Source organism: Rhinopithecus roxellana, chromosome 10 (genome assembly GCF_007565055.1).
Source record: "Rhinopithecus roxellana isolate Shanxi Qingling chromosome 10, ASM756505v1, whole genome shotgun sequence".
Taxonomy (NCBI): Eukaryota; Metazoa; Chordata; class Mammalia; order Primates; family Cercopithecidae; genus Rhinopithecus; species Rhinopithecus roxellana.
The window spans coordinates 20,861,231-20,876,349 of NC_044558.1; the positions used below are offsets into that span (position 1 = coordinate 20,861,231).

At 40.5% G+C, this 15,119-nt stretch overlaps 1 protein-coding gene across 2 annotated transcripts in view; it reads left to right on the top strand.

Moving 5' to 3' along the window:
- Positions 1-15,119, top strand: part of APAF1 (apoptotic peptidase activating factor 1) — a 96,466-nt gene that overhangs the window by 22,881 nt on the left and 58,466 nt on the right. For both annotated transcript variants that reach the window (XM_010355937.2, XM_030938523.1), the window contains exons 10-14: positions 951-1,082; positions 4,578-4,691; positions 5,157-5,341; positions 10,979-11,105; positions 13,771-13,896. In XM_010355937.2, the coding sequence (XP_010354239.1) occupies positions 951-1,082; positions 4,578-4,691; positions 5,157-5,341; positions 10,979-11,105; positions 13,771-13,896 (684 nt within the window). The remainder of the gene's footprint in view (positions 1-950; positions 1,083-4,577; positions 4,692-5,156; positions 5,342-10,978; positions 11,106-13,770; positions 13,897-15,119) is intronic.

Genomic DNA, 15,119 nt, shown 5'->3' on the forward strand with positions numbered 1-15,119 from the left:
CTCAGCTCACTGCAAGCTCTGCCTCCCGGGTTTACGCCATTCTCCAGCCTCAGCCTCCCGAGTAGCTGGGACTACAGGCGCCCGCCACCTCGCCTGGCTAGTTTTTTTTTTTTTGTATTAGTAGAGACGGGGTTTCACTGTCTTAGCCAGGATGGTCTCGATCTCCTGACCTCGTGATCCGCCCGTCTCGGCCTCCCAAAGTGCTGGGATTATAGGCTTGAGCCACCGCGCCCGGGCTACTTGGTGGTTTTTAAAAAAATTTTTGTAGAGATAGCGTTTTGCCATGTTGCCCAGGCTGGTCTTGAACTCCTGGGCTCAAGTGATCCACCTGCCTTGGCCTCCCAAAGTACTGGGATTGTAGGTATGAGCCACTATGCCCAGACTGTTGGTGTTGATATGTTTTATTATGGGTGATGTTAATGTTGATAATTTGGTTAAAGTGGTATCTGCCAGGTTTCTCCACTGTAAAGTCATTATTTTACGGGGAGATTCTTTCTCTCTCTCTCTCTCTCTCTGTGTGTGTGTGTGTGTGTGTGTGTGTGTGTGTGTATTTTTTTTTTTTTTTGAGACAGGGTCTCACTGTGTTGCCCAGGCTGGCATGCAGTGGCTCACTTCAGCCTTAAACTCCTGGGCTCAAATGATCCTGAGTAGCTAATTCCCGAGTAGCTGGGTCCACAGGCACATGCCACCACACCTGACGGTTTTTTATTTTTTATTTTTTTGTAAAAATTAAAACATAGGGATATCTCCCTATGTTGCCCAGGCTGGTCTTGAAGTCTTGGCCTCAAGTGATCCTCCTACCTTGGCCTCCCAAAGTGCTGGGATTACAGATGTGAGCCGCCGAGCCTGGCCTCTCTGTACATTCTTAATAGCTTTGGAAGCTGAAGTTACTGTGATGCTTAGGTTATAAAATTGTTTCTGGCTTCTGAAACGTTTCATTTGGGTTGCAGGATCTACATAAAAAGATAATCACTCAGTTTCAGAGATATCACCAGCCGCATACTCTTTCACCAGATCAGGAAGACTGTATGTATTGGTACAACTTTCTGGCCTATCACATGGCCAGTGCCAAGATGCACAAGGTAAGATGACCCATTTAAAAATCATTTTATCTGACTTTCCTTTTTCCATTACGTGCTTTTTTCTGGTTTATTTTTTTTGTCTTGAATTTTGTTTATATTGCTTTCCATTTGAATTTTTTTTTTTGAGACAGGGTCTCACTTTGTCACTCAGGCTGGAGTGCAGTGGCACAATCTCAGCTTATTACAACCTTAACCTCCTGGGCTCAAGTGATCCTTCCACCTCAGCCCCCATGTAGCTGGGAGTACAGGCACACGCCACCATGCCTGGCTAATATTTTTGTATTTTTGGTGGACATGGGGTTTCACCATGTTGCCCAGGCTGGTCTCAAACTCCTGAGCTCGACCTGAGCTCAAGTGATCCACTCCCCTCAGCCTCCCAAAGTGTTAGGATTACAGGCATGAGCCACCGCAGCCAGCTGAAGATTTGAATTTTTATATAGTTAAATTTACCACTGTTGTTGTCGTTGATGTTTGGTATTTTGCTTTGCTGTCCTGTTCATAAACATGTTTTGTTTTATTAGGATCATTTTTTTATTAGTAAAAATGGGATTGTAGCCTGTGTAATTATTTTTGTTTTTACCTGTAGTGATTAGAAAAGGTACCTTAGTAACTAGTAAATGAACCACTTCAGAATTAATCCTCTTCTTACTAGCTTTACTTCTTGGGCAGTATGGATTTATTTTGTAAGCGTTGAAAGGAAATGGATAGTGGAAAAGTATATTCATTGATTCAATAAATATTTATTGAGTGCTTGTTGTGTATATTGCTTTTCATTAAGAGGATAAAGCACAGGCACAAAGTCTCTGCTCTCATTGAGTTTATGTTCTGGGAGGAGGCAGACATTAAACAAATTTATTATATTTTGGTGAGTAGTTAAGTGCTTAGAAGAAGGAGAGAGCAGGGAAAGGGAAAGAAAGTGATGATAGAGGGGTAGAATCATCATGATTTGCTGATGGATTTGATATGCATTATAAGAGAAAGAAGAATCAAAGATGACTCCAACTCCAGTGGAAAGAATGGAGTCCATGACATGAAATAGAGGTCTGTGGGAGAAGAAGCTTTTTCCTGCAGAGAATGGGGATGGTTAAGAACTCATTTTGGATATATTAAGTTTGATAAACCTATTAAGACATCTGGCTGGAAATATTGAATAGGCGGTTAGATATGTGAGTCTGGAATTCTGGGGAGAATTATAGATGAAACATGAAAATAGGGAATTGTTAGCACATAGATGGTATTTGATTGAAGTCATGACTCCCAAGTAGCTACTCAAAATGTTTACATTTGGAAAACTATAAGTACTTTCAGTAATTTTTCTATGCTCAGGTATGTTATTTCTTGGTTATAATACATAGTAAATTGTTGTAGTTTGTTTTTTTCATTTAGCAAAATATATTCACATTTAATAATGTATATTGGAATGATGGCATTCCAATAAATATCTGTGCCCTAATTTACTTAACCAAACTTTAATTATCGAACATTTAGGTTTTCAGTTTTTTTAATCCTTATGATGTTGTAATAAGCATTCTTGTTTATCTTTGTACCTATGTTGTTTCCTTGGCAAATTCTGAGAATTAGAATCACTGAACCAATGCACCTTTTTAAAGCTTTTGATATGTATGATAGTGTGGCAGGATTCAGTTCTCGTTAGCCTTTTTTCTGACTTTAAAAGTAATGGTTGATTATCATTGGAAAACTTAGAAAAAAACTATAAAAAAGAAAAAAGATCACAATCATTGCTAATGCTCTTGTGTATAGTTTTCTAGATCATTTTGCTGCTTCTATAAATATACTTGTCCTTTAAAACCAAATGGGATCATAATAGAAAGTCTCATATATTGCTTTTTACCACTTAATTACATTGAATCATCATCTTTTCTTGTCATTTATATAGAGTGACATGATTTTTAAAGCTGCATATTGTTTCATTGTATAGCTACATTATGAATGGCCAATTGGTTGATGGACAATTGGTTGATGGTTATTTTCTTTGGATACTTTTTATAAGTGGAATTTCTGGGTCAAATGGTATGTGCAGTTTAAATTTTAGTACAGATTGCCAGACTGCTCTCCAGAAGGGTACTCTGTTTTACACATGCCTGCCAGCAGTGGTTGAAAGTGTTCATTTCCTCTGATTCCAGCTAATCACCTCACCTCACCTCCTCTCCTCTCCTCTCCTCTCCTCTCCTCTCCTCTCCTCTCCTCTCCTCTCCTCTCCTCTCCTCCTCTCCTCCTCTCCTCTCCTCTCCTCTCCTCTCCTCTCCTCTCCTCTCCTCTCCTCTCCTCCCACCCCCTTTCCTCCCCTCCCCGTTCCTCCCCTCCCCCTTCCTCCCCTCCCCCCTTCCTCCCCTCCCCCCTTCCTCCCCTCCCCACTTCCTCCCCTCCCCTCCCCTTCCCTCTTCCTCCCTTCCCCTCCCCGCTTCCTCCCCTCCCCTCCCCCCTTCCTCCCCTCCCCTCCCCCTTCCCCGCCCTTGGCCTTTCTTTGACAGGATCTTACACTGTTGCCCAGGCTGGAGTGTACTGGCATGATTTCAGCTGAAATCACTACAACCTACACTTCCTGGGCTCAGGTGATCCTTCCACCTCAGTTTCCTGAGTAGCTGGGACCACAGGTATGCACCACCACACCCCCCGCTAATTTTTGTATGTTTCAAAGAGATGAGGTTTCACTGTATTGCCCAGGCTGATCTTAAGCACCTGGGCTCAAGTGATCCACCCTCTTCGGCTTCTCAAAGTGCTGGGATTACAGGTTTGAGCTACTGTGCCCAGCCCCAGCTAATATTCTTACTACTCCTTTAGTCTTTAGAGATCTGATACTTTAAAAATGGTAAATTTTTCTTGTTTCACTTTGATTACCGATGAGATTTTGGCCATCTATACTTTTTATTTTGTGAATTGTGGCTCCCATCCTTTGCTTTTACCTCCTTTACCTATTTTTTCTCTTGCAGTGTTTTTCTTTTTCTTATTTTATTAGAATTTTCTATAAAAATAATTTTCTGTAAAAATAAATACTGAAGCCCTCATCTATCATATATGTTGCAAATAAGTATTTTTAAAAAACTTCTTTGGTCTTGAGTTTAATTTATATTGCTTTCTACTGTATTGAAGATTTGAATTTTTATGTAGTTAAATACACTCTTTTATGTAGTTAAGTGCAGTTTTTTTTTGTTTGGTATTTTGCTTTGGGGTCATGTTTACAAAGATTTTCTTTACTACAAGCTTACAAAAATATTTATTTGTATTTTCTAGTATTTTAAAATGTTTTCTATTTTCTATTTAAATTTTTAACCAACCGGAGTTTATTTGGAGCTAAAGTATGAGGCCCATTTTATATTTCTTTGGAACTATAGGTGTATTATTTCTCACTTGCTTCCTTTGCATCCTTTAAATTCTAGATATTTACTGTTTCTCTTAGTAGTGTGAGGATAATGATGTTATACCTAAAATGTTTTGATCTCTAACAGTGCTGCTGATGTTACTTTTTTTTTAAAGGAACTTTGTGCTTTAATGTTTTCCCTGGATTGGATTAAAGCAAAAACAGAACTTGTAGGCCCTGCTCATCTGATTCATGAATTTGTGGAATACAGACATATACTAGATGAAAAGGTATGTATATTAATATGAAAAACTAGTGCTTAAAGGAATCTCATTTTTTTTGACATTTAATTCTAGGTTTAATGATGGGGATAAGCAGAATAGAATGGGTGAAGAGAATAGAAGGGGTGAAGATAATTTCCCTCCTTTGATCTTTGGTTATTCTAATTAATTTGCTTTCCAGACTGCTGGGAAAGTAGGTAGGAATGAAGTTTAAAAGCTGGGAAAATAAGATGTTCAGTGGTTTTTTTAAAAAAAGAATGTACTAAGAAATGTGTTTGATAATAAGATTTTTACCCTATGTTTAAAAGTCAGAAGAGGATTCCTATGTATTTGGTACCTAATGATTGGCTGTTCAATTTTAGTTCACATAAAGAATATTTCATTTAAGCTTTTAAAGTGGCAAGATCACAGAAACAGAAAAATGTCAGATCCTGGCTCTGATTGTGTTTCTAAGAGATTTCAGTTTATTTATAGGATTGTGCAGTCAGTGAGAATTTTCAGGAGTTTTTATCTTTAAATGGACACCTTCTTGGACGACAGCCATTTCCTAATATTGTACAACTGGGTCTCTGTGAGCCGGAAACTTCAGAAGTTTATCAGCAAGCTAAGCTGCAGGCCAAGCAGGAGGTCGATAATGGAATGCTTTACCTGGAATGGATGTAAGTAGGTTAGGAGAGAAACCAACAGGAGCGGTGCGCTAACTATGTCATTATTTTTCAGGTGGTGAATACGTTCACTCCAGGAAGATTTAACTACTTTCAAAAGGGCTGGAACTTTTAATAAGCATTCTTACTTATTGAAAAGTTCTAGAGAAGTAAGCATAGGAGAAAATGATTGTATTTTCAAAGAATCCATATAAATAGATGCCTGTAAGACATTTTGACCAATTATCCTACGTATTCAATACTAAGTGCTTGACTTACTGTAATTTAGTATAGTGGTGAAGAGCATGGACTTTGGAGCCACAAAGCTGGGTTTGAGCCTCAGTTCTAAAACCTAATAATTGTGTTACTTTGAACAAGTTATAGGTTCTTCTCTCATATGTAAAATCCTTTGAAATAAGTGCTATTTCTGTGAAGATTTTATTTATTTATTTATTTATTTATTTATTTATTTATTTATTTATTTTTGAGACAGAGTCTCACTCTGTTGCACAGGCTGGAGTGCAGTGGCGTGATCTTGGCTCATTGCAACCTCCACTTCCCGTATTCAAGTGATTCTCCTGCCTCAGCCTCCCAAGTAGCTGGGATTATAGGCGCCCACCACCATGCCTGGCTAGTTTTTATATTTTTAGTGGAGACGGGGTTTCGTCATGTTGGCCAGGCTGGTCTCAAACTCCTGACCTCAAGTGATCTGCATGCCTCGGTCTCCCAAAGTGCTGGGACTACAGGCATGAGCCAGCACGCCTGGCCTTCTCTGAAGATTTAAATGAGATAATGGCTCTAAAGTAATTTGCACTTTCCTTTGCACACATAGTCCTTATTAAATGACCACTGAACCCTGATTATTCTCTCTCTTTTTTTTTTTTTTTTTAGCTGGAGTCTTGCTGTGTCGCCCAGGCTGGAGTGCAGTAGCGTGCTCTTGGCTCACTGCAAGCTCTGCCTCCCGAGTTCACGCCATTCTCCTGCCTCAGCATCCCGAGTAGCTGGGACTACAGGCACTCTCCACCACCCCTGGCTAATTTTTTTTTGTATTTTTTAGTAGAGACAGGATTTCACCGTGTTAGCCAGGATGGTCTCAACCTCCTGACCTCGTGATCCGCCTGCCTCGGCCTCCCAAAGTGCTGGGATGACAGGCATGAGCCACCACGCTCAGCCTTGATTATTCTCTCTTAAAGGAGTTTCTATTGCTCTTACCTTAATCTTGTCAGCTTATAAAAAGGAAAGGATAGATATTAATACCATCTTTTTAATACCTGTTATAATGCTACATAATCAAGTTATTCTATTTAATCTTTACCTTATAAAAATTTAAATACCTAAAATTGCCCTGTTTTACAAATGAGAAAATTGAGGCACAGAGAGATTTGAACTTGGCTAAGTTCATGTGACTTGCTGAATGGGATTTAAACCTTGGGTCTTGTGGCCTGGCGTAGTGGCTCATGCCTGGAATCCCAGCACTTTGGGAGGCCAAGGTGGTGGATCACCTGAGGTTAGGAGTTTGAGACCAGCCTGGCCAACATCGTGAAACCCCATCTCTACTAAAAATACAGAAATTAGGTGGACGTGATGAATCTTTTGAACCTTGGAGGCAGAGGCTGCAGTGAGCCGAGATTGTGCCACTGCACTCCAGCCTGGGCAACAAAGCGAGACTCTGTCTCAAAAAACAAAAAAACACCTTGGGTCTGCCTGGCTTTATTTTACATGCTCCTTCCATATGTCATGCTTCCCTTATAGCTTGAAATAATAAATATGAGTGGCTCTCTTTTCATATGTGTAATTTATATCTAAATAGAAGTCCAGGTTGGTATCTGTGGATCTTTATGGCATTAGGCCCTCTTTCCAAATAAGTCAGGCTGCTGTAGGTGATTTTCTTGGTTCAGTTTAGTTCAAGAAACATTTGAGTTTCTGTACTATACTAAGCACTAGCGTTTGAGTTTCTCTACTGTGCTGAGCACTGTTACTGGATGTGAAGTCTTTTCCCTAAGGAGTTCAAAATCTAGTAGTGAAGTAAGGAGTTTAAGCAAATAATTACAATATAATGTGTGAGTGTAACAACAGAACTATGTGTAAGTAGAGATATAACTGATAAGTAATTGGCTTGGAAAAATGAGGAATTCAAGGGAGGGTTCCATGAAGGAGAGAATGGTATCTGAGAGAATTAAAAAAATTTTTTTAGTTAAAATATGTTTAATTTTTGTTGGTTTTGTTTATTTTTTTTGAGACAGGATCTCACTTTGTCACTTAGGTTGAGTGCAGTGGTATGATCACTGCTCACTGTAGCCTTGACCTCTTGGGCTCAAGCATTCCTTCTGCTTCAACCTTCTGAGTAGCTGAGACTATAGGCACATACTACCACGTCTAATTTTTTATTTTTTTGTAGAGATAAGGTCGCACTGTGTTGCCCAGGCTGATCTCAAATTCCTGGACACAATCGATCCTCCTTCCTTGGCCTCCCAAAGTGCTTGGATTACAGGCATTAGCCACAACACCCAGCTGGTTTTATTTTAAATAATACGTGTTCTTGATGAAGACAAAAAACAATAGTAATAGGATGTAAGATGAAAAGTCAAAGACTAGCCATTTCTCTCCTACCTTCCCACTTTCCAGAGTTGACCATTCTTTAACACTGTCTTGTGGAGGGCTCTCTCTCTTTCTCTCTGAGGAGCAGCCCCCTAACTTATGGAAGCTAGATTAGATCTGTCTGAGAGTACTGTTTGCCCCATATCATAGCATTTGTCACACTTTATAGTGATTATCTGTTTACTTGGTTTTCTCTCATACTAGTCCACGTGTTCTGAAGTATAGAATAGTTTGGAGGTTAAAATAACATACCCTGGCTGTAGACTGCCTGGGTTTGAATCCCAGCTCTGCTATTTATTAGTTGTGTATCGTAAGGGGAAAGTTATTTAACTTCTTTTGCCTAATGATTGTATTTTATAGCATTGTTGTAAGGATTAAACGAGTGTGTGTATGTATATAAACATATAGACATACATATAGTACTTAGAACAGCACCCAGTTCATAGAAAGTGCTCAATAAATATTAGTTGTTGTTATTAAGAATAGCATTTAGCATTTTTCTGGTCCGTATAGTTGGTATTCAGTGTAAATTTGTGAAATATTGAATGAATTCATGTTTTAGTTAGTGGCTGAAATCTAATCTTAATACTTGCTCTGATCAAAGGGCATAGGTTTAGTTCTTGTTCTCTTGTGAATTGTTGAGTTTTTACTTTTTCTTCCTGTTTTCTGCCATCGTGTCAACTGCATTTCTCCTTGTGATGTTCTCTCATAAAATGGTTAGCTATTTATAACTTATTTTAAAATTGTGTTTGACCAGGCCATATTCAAAGGATGCTTTATTTGAGTACTAGAAACTTTTTTGGTGTTTACTATAGAAAGGTTTAGGTTGGTATAAGCTTAAATTTAATTGAGTTTCTGTTTTCAGTGAAATTATTTGTTCACTCATTCATTTGTTATTTATCTAGTACTTTTGGGCCATCTACTATATATCCATTATTATGAAGGTCACTTTCTGAGCTTTGAGGAATTGAGTAGATAGATCAAACAGACGTAAAAAACATTTTAAAATCGAATCCCCTTAACTTTGCTAGAACTTATCTATTCTTCTAGTTGTCATCACTCTAGTTCTTATATTATACAGTCAACCCTCCGTATCCATGGGTTCTACATCCATGGATTCAACCAACTGTGGATTGAAAATACTAGAAAAAAAAAGTAGATGGTTATGTTTGTATTAAACATATACAGACACTTTTCTTGTTATTATTTCCTAAACATGATGGTATAACAACTGTCTACATAGCATTTACATTGTACTAGGTATTTTGAGTAATCTATAGATGATTTAGGCTATAGAGGAGGATGTGGTGGGATATATGCAAATCCTATACCATTTTATGTAAGAGACTTGAGCATCCGTGGATTTTGGTATCTGTAGTGGGTCCTAGAACAAGTCCCTCATCAATGCTGAGGAACAATTGTTTTTGTTTGTTTTATCACTTCTACTAAAGTGTAATGCTTTGTAGGCAGGATCTAAATATGATTTACTTTTGTGTTCACTTTTATCACTTTGATCTGTCTTGTGTGTGGTTTTTTGAAGAATGATAATAGTGGCGCCTTTATGTGTCGGGTGCTGTTTAGAATAGATACCATTACTTCCATTTGACATATGAAGAAATAAAAACTTGTTAGGTTAAGTAATTTGCTCGTTTACACACCTAATAAGTAATAGAAATGAGGTTAGGTTTGTCTGACTGCCAACCCTTGACTTTTAAAATAAGCACAATACTATTTGACATATTTACTTAAAGTGACAGGGATGTAATGTATATGAAGTTCTGACACTGCAGTAATAGTTTTTTCTGTTTTAAGTACACATTACATTCCTTTACACTTTGTTTATTTATTTATTTATTTATTTAGAGATAGAGTCTCACTCAGTCACCCAGGTTGGAGTGCATTGGTATGATCTCGGTCCACTGCAACCTCCACCTCCCGGGTTCAAGTGATTCTCATGCCTCCGCCTCTCGAGTCGCTAGGATTACAGGCGTGTGCTGCCACGCCTGCTAATTTTTGTATCTTTAGTAGAGATGGGGTTTCACCATGTTGGCCAAGCTCATCTCGAACTCCTGGCCTTAAGTGATCTTCCCCCCTCATCCTTCCAAATTCCTGGGATTACAGGTGTGAACCACCATGTCTGGCCCCTTTATACTTTAGATACTATGAGCGGTAATATGATATCTATACTAGTGGAATAATTGGTATTCATTAGATTAAGATACAAAGAATATGACGTTGCTTTATCTTTTTGGTATGTCTGAATAGTTGTAGTTTGAGAGGAGCAGTCTGTTTTTTTTTTTGAAATGGAGTCTTGCTCTGTCACCCAGGCTAGAGTGCAGTGGCGTGATCTCGGCTCACTGCAACCTCCATCTCCCAGGTTCAAGTGATTCTCCTGCCTCAGCCTCCCAAGTAGCTGGGATTACAGGCACATGGCACCACACCCAGCCAATTTTTATCTTTAGTACAAACGGCGTTTCGCCATGTTGGTCAGGCTGGTCTTGAACTCCTGATTTCAGGTGATCCACCTGCCTTGACCTCCTAAAGTGCTAGGATTACAGGCATGAGCCACCACACCTGGCTGAGAAGAGCAGCTTTAAAGTACATCATTATAATAATGCTGAGCATTTCCTTCAGTTAGGAAATGAGCATTTTGCTATGATTTTTATTTTAAAAAAGAGATGGTGAATTTTTGAAGGTATCCTTACATAACGATTTATCAGCACATGTATCATTATTAATGTATCAAAGGAAAATAGAAAGTGACATGTTGATTAACTAGATTTGATTAATTAGATTTCTTCCAACTCAGTGACATTTGTAACACATGACAGGTTGCTTGATAAAGGGTAACATTTCTCTTACAAATGCTACTTTTGTTATTTCTTTTCTTTTGGTGATCTGTGCTGTCATTTGCATGTTAGTAATTTGATTTTAAGTATTTTGTATTTTGGGGAACATAACCTTGTTAAAAGACAGTTTATTTTATTACTGAAAGAAAATAGTTACTTTTACTCTCATTTATTGAATTTCTGTTCATTTTTTCCCTGTATTTAGAAACAAAAAAAACATCACGAATCTTTCCCGCTTAGTTGTCCGCCCCCACACAGATGCTGTTTACCATGCCTGCTTTTCTGAGGATGGTCAGAGAATAGCTTCTTGTGGAGCTGATAAAACCTTACAGGTAAAACACATCTCTTGAGAAACATTCAAAGAGGCACGTATACAGTTTTGTGCATATTGGAATATGTTTAAATCCTAAAATTCAAGAAAATTGCAACTTAGAAATAACAGACAAATCCAACTCTCTTGAACATTTTATTAAAAGTTTCTCTAGAGATTTAAAAGATACAGTTACATGTTTTCCTAATTCTAAACTTACAGATGGTAAGGAAGTACCCTTTATCCTGCCAGTCAGTTCCCAGCCATCCATTTGTCAGCTCAGGGTAGTGAGGAAATAATTGTTAGAAGACATAGGGCTTCATAGCACAGGAAGTAGGGCTGTGATTAAAAAACAGTGATTAAGAAAACACCTATTTTATCAAAGTCTTAGGCATCAGTTTTTTTCTTGTAAATAGGAACTGGACTAGACTATTTCCTAAGTTGTTTTAAAGAATTTCCTTTAAGATTACCTTTTTTTTCAGAAAATATGGAATGAGTACTTTTCTTAATGTTTGTGTTCTGCCTTTTGATTTTACAGAGAACATGATGAAATTAGTTAAAACTTGTATTTAGGATACTTTTAGTCTTTGCAAGATTATGACTCCATATCTTATGTCTATATGTGTACTTTATTAGTAGTTTTATTAATTTTGGCTTTTGAGTTCCAGAGAGAATGCATATTAAACGAAATGTTTTATTTGAATGTTAAGAAATTGCCAGAGTAGTCTCAAGAGCTGAAGCTATGCGCTGACACTTCTTTTTGATGGCAGCAGGGGGCAGCCTGAAGTGGCTGCTGCCATAATGCTGGCTGCAGCAGGGAGGCGCAGCTGGGGCTGCATGCTCCAGGAGCCCCACCCCTTCTGAATTGGGGCAGGAGCTCCTGGGTGCTGCTGTAGCCGCCCAAGCCACAGCTGTGGATCTGGAAACCCCCTCCACAGAGCAGGCCAGAGTCCTGCCCTCCTGGGTGTAGCTGCAGCCGCCCAAACCACAGCTGCAGGCTCGGGCCTCTGGCTCCACAGAGCAGGCAGGAGCCCTTCCCCATGGTGCAGCTGTAGCTGCCCAAGCTGTGGCTGCAGACTGAGGCATCCCTGTACTCTTGGGGGCCCTGGAAGGACCCCCTGCCCTTGCAGGCTTGGAAGTATCTGCTCCCGCTGCCTGACTTCTCCCTGCTGTTGGCACCCACTCTGATCTCAGAGCAAAGCTGGGGCTGAGCCTGGGTGCTGTTGCAGCCCTGCCAGATGTGCACATGCTTGGGGCAGTGCTGACATGCCAGCCCCCTGCTGCCTCAGCCCCCTCCGGATTTTGGGCGCCGGTGAGCATAGGAGGGAAGCTGAGGGGGTGCTGAGGGCAGTTTGATGCTGCCCTGCAGGCTCCCCTTGGCACCTACAGCCTGGGTGCCATGAATGGCAGCAGGAGGCAGACAGGTTCCTGGGTGGAAGGGGATGGGTCCCCAATGAGGCCTCACCTTCAGGCCGCAAAGGGCCTGAAGGCTGGGGGCTGGGCTGCCGGTGTGAACTGAATGGACTGGAGTGGGAACTTGTAGTACCTTTTCCAGGCTTGCCCATGTCTGCCCATGGACCAGTTGGCACGTACTTTCTCCCCTCCAAAGCCCATAAAAGCCCCGGGCTTAGCCAGAGCTGAGCAGACACTGGGACGACCAGCTGCAGAGAGGAGCAACCCACTGTAGCGCCCCCTCTTTGCTGAGAGCTGTGCAGATGACAGGAGGACCAGCTGCTGAGAGGAGCTACGCTCTCTGCTGATAGCTGAACAGTTGTCAGCAGGACTTGCCTACCCTCTCCTGAGCTGTGGAAAGGAGCTTCCCCCTGCAGGTTTATTGAGCTATTCTTTCATTCAATAAAGCTCCTGTTTGTCTTGCTCACCCTCCACCTGTCAGCGTACCACATTCTTCCTGGTTGTAGGACAAGAACTTGGGACCCCCCAAATGGTGACGCTAAAAGAGCTGTAATACAAACATGGCTGAGATATGCCCCTAGCTTGCCACATTGCGAGTGGAGAGAAGGAAAGAAGAGCTGAGGCCCTTTGGGGAGCCCAGACTTGGGAGCTCCCCAAGCTAGAGCTGTGACTCCCTCTTTGGGGTCCTGCAGTTCCTGGCATCTCCAAGCTTCTGGGTACCACCGTGTTCCCTGGTGCCAGCCGTGTAAGCTGCTTGTGGTGTGCCTGGTCCAGCCGCAGCCTCACAGAGAGCCAGCGCCCATGCTGGCACCTGGAGCTGCCTGCCCCACTGCAGCAGTCAGCATGTCTGTGCGCAGTGGCTGGACCCCATGCTCGCTCACACACGCCTTGCTTTTCTACACCTGACTCGCCCTTGGCAGGCTTGGGACCCAGGCTGGTAGCATGATCTGAATGCAGCCTGTCAGGCCAAGTGGGTGAAACAAGACAAAACTCAGGCAAAGGCGCCACCGGCCACAGAAGTTTCTGGCCAGAAAAACAACACCACAAAGATCCTGTAACATTTTCGTTGATTTTTAGAAACATTTAACAGTGAATAGTTCTCTATTTACATTAACGCATACACATTCTGACAGAAATTCTGATTTTGGGAGTAGCTTTGGCAAGGTTCCTTTCTGTTTTGCAAAATGACAGTGATTAAACTCAAAGATTTTTATTGAATGATGACCTATGATTAAGCAGTTTATTATAAAAATATTTTATTTTTACTTGTGCAGGTGTTCAAAGCTGAAACAGGAGAGAAACTTTTAGAAATCAAGGCTCATGAGGACGAAGTGCTTTGTTGTGCATTCTCTACAGATGACAGATTTATAGCAACCTGCTCAGTGGATAAAAAAGTGAAGGTAGGAAAATCTTTTCCTCATGAGTTGTAATCACAACAGAATTCATTTTATTTTTCTATAATCATGAGACCAGAGTTAGTAGAATTAAAGCACTATCACCTGTTGATCTACTAACTTGATCTATTGTAAGTTAACAGTATCTGAAAATTCTTTACCTTTTTTAAAGAGACAGGATTTTGCTCTGTTGCCCAGGCTGGAGGGCAATAGTATGATCATAGCTCACCGTAAACTCCAATTCCTGGGCTCAGGTGATCCTCCTGGCATAGCCTTCCAAAGTGTTAGGATTATAGGTATGAGCCACTGTGCCTGACCTGAAAATTATTTATTTTTAAACACCAGCAAAAATGCCTAGGTTGATCAGCTTCAGGATTAAACAGGCAGTGGGGAAAAGCAACGTCAAATTAATGAGTTTGTCTGCCATTAATAGACAAGTCCATGGGTTAAGTATCAGTTGAAATCTTTGAGTGCATTGTGATTAGGAGTGTTGCTGCACAAACTTAGGGATTCCTGTTGTAAGATACAATTTTAAAATGCAGCCCCAATTTTTTTTGTTTACCTTTATGAACTGGCTTATAAATTGAGTGGAAAACCAGATGGATGAACAAACTAAGAATATGTTACTGGTCTAAAAAATAAATAGAGAAAAGTAAACGGAGTAATTTTTATTTATTTATTTTGAGGCAGAGTCTTGCTCTGACACCCAGACTGGAGTGCAGTGGTGCAATCTCAGTTCACTGCAATCACCGCCTCCAGGATTCAATTGATTCTTATGCCTCAGCCTCTTGAGTAGCTGAGATCACAGGTGTGCACCACCATGCCTGGCTAAGTTTTGTAGTTTTGGTAGAGACAGAGTTTTGCCATGTTGGCCAGGCTGGTATTGAACTTCTGGCCTCAAGTGATCCGCCTGCCTTTGACTCCCAAAGTGCTGAGATTACAGGCATGAGCCACCGTGCCCCACCAGAGAGTAATTTTTATCTTCGTTAAGTATTCTCTTGTTCCTCAATTTGGCTTTTAGCTGGAGTATTTATACTAATATAGAATTCAAGAGAAACTGAAGGCTTGTGGGTTTTATCACTGATATATGGAAGAGAGACCTTACTTTAACCCTTTCTCAAAGGAGTTGAATCTGCACTACTGGATCTGGCTAGGTGGAGTGGGCAAGAAATTTGCCTTGGGTGTTTTCCTGAAGTTTTCACCTACTTGAAGAGGGCTATGGAATGTCC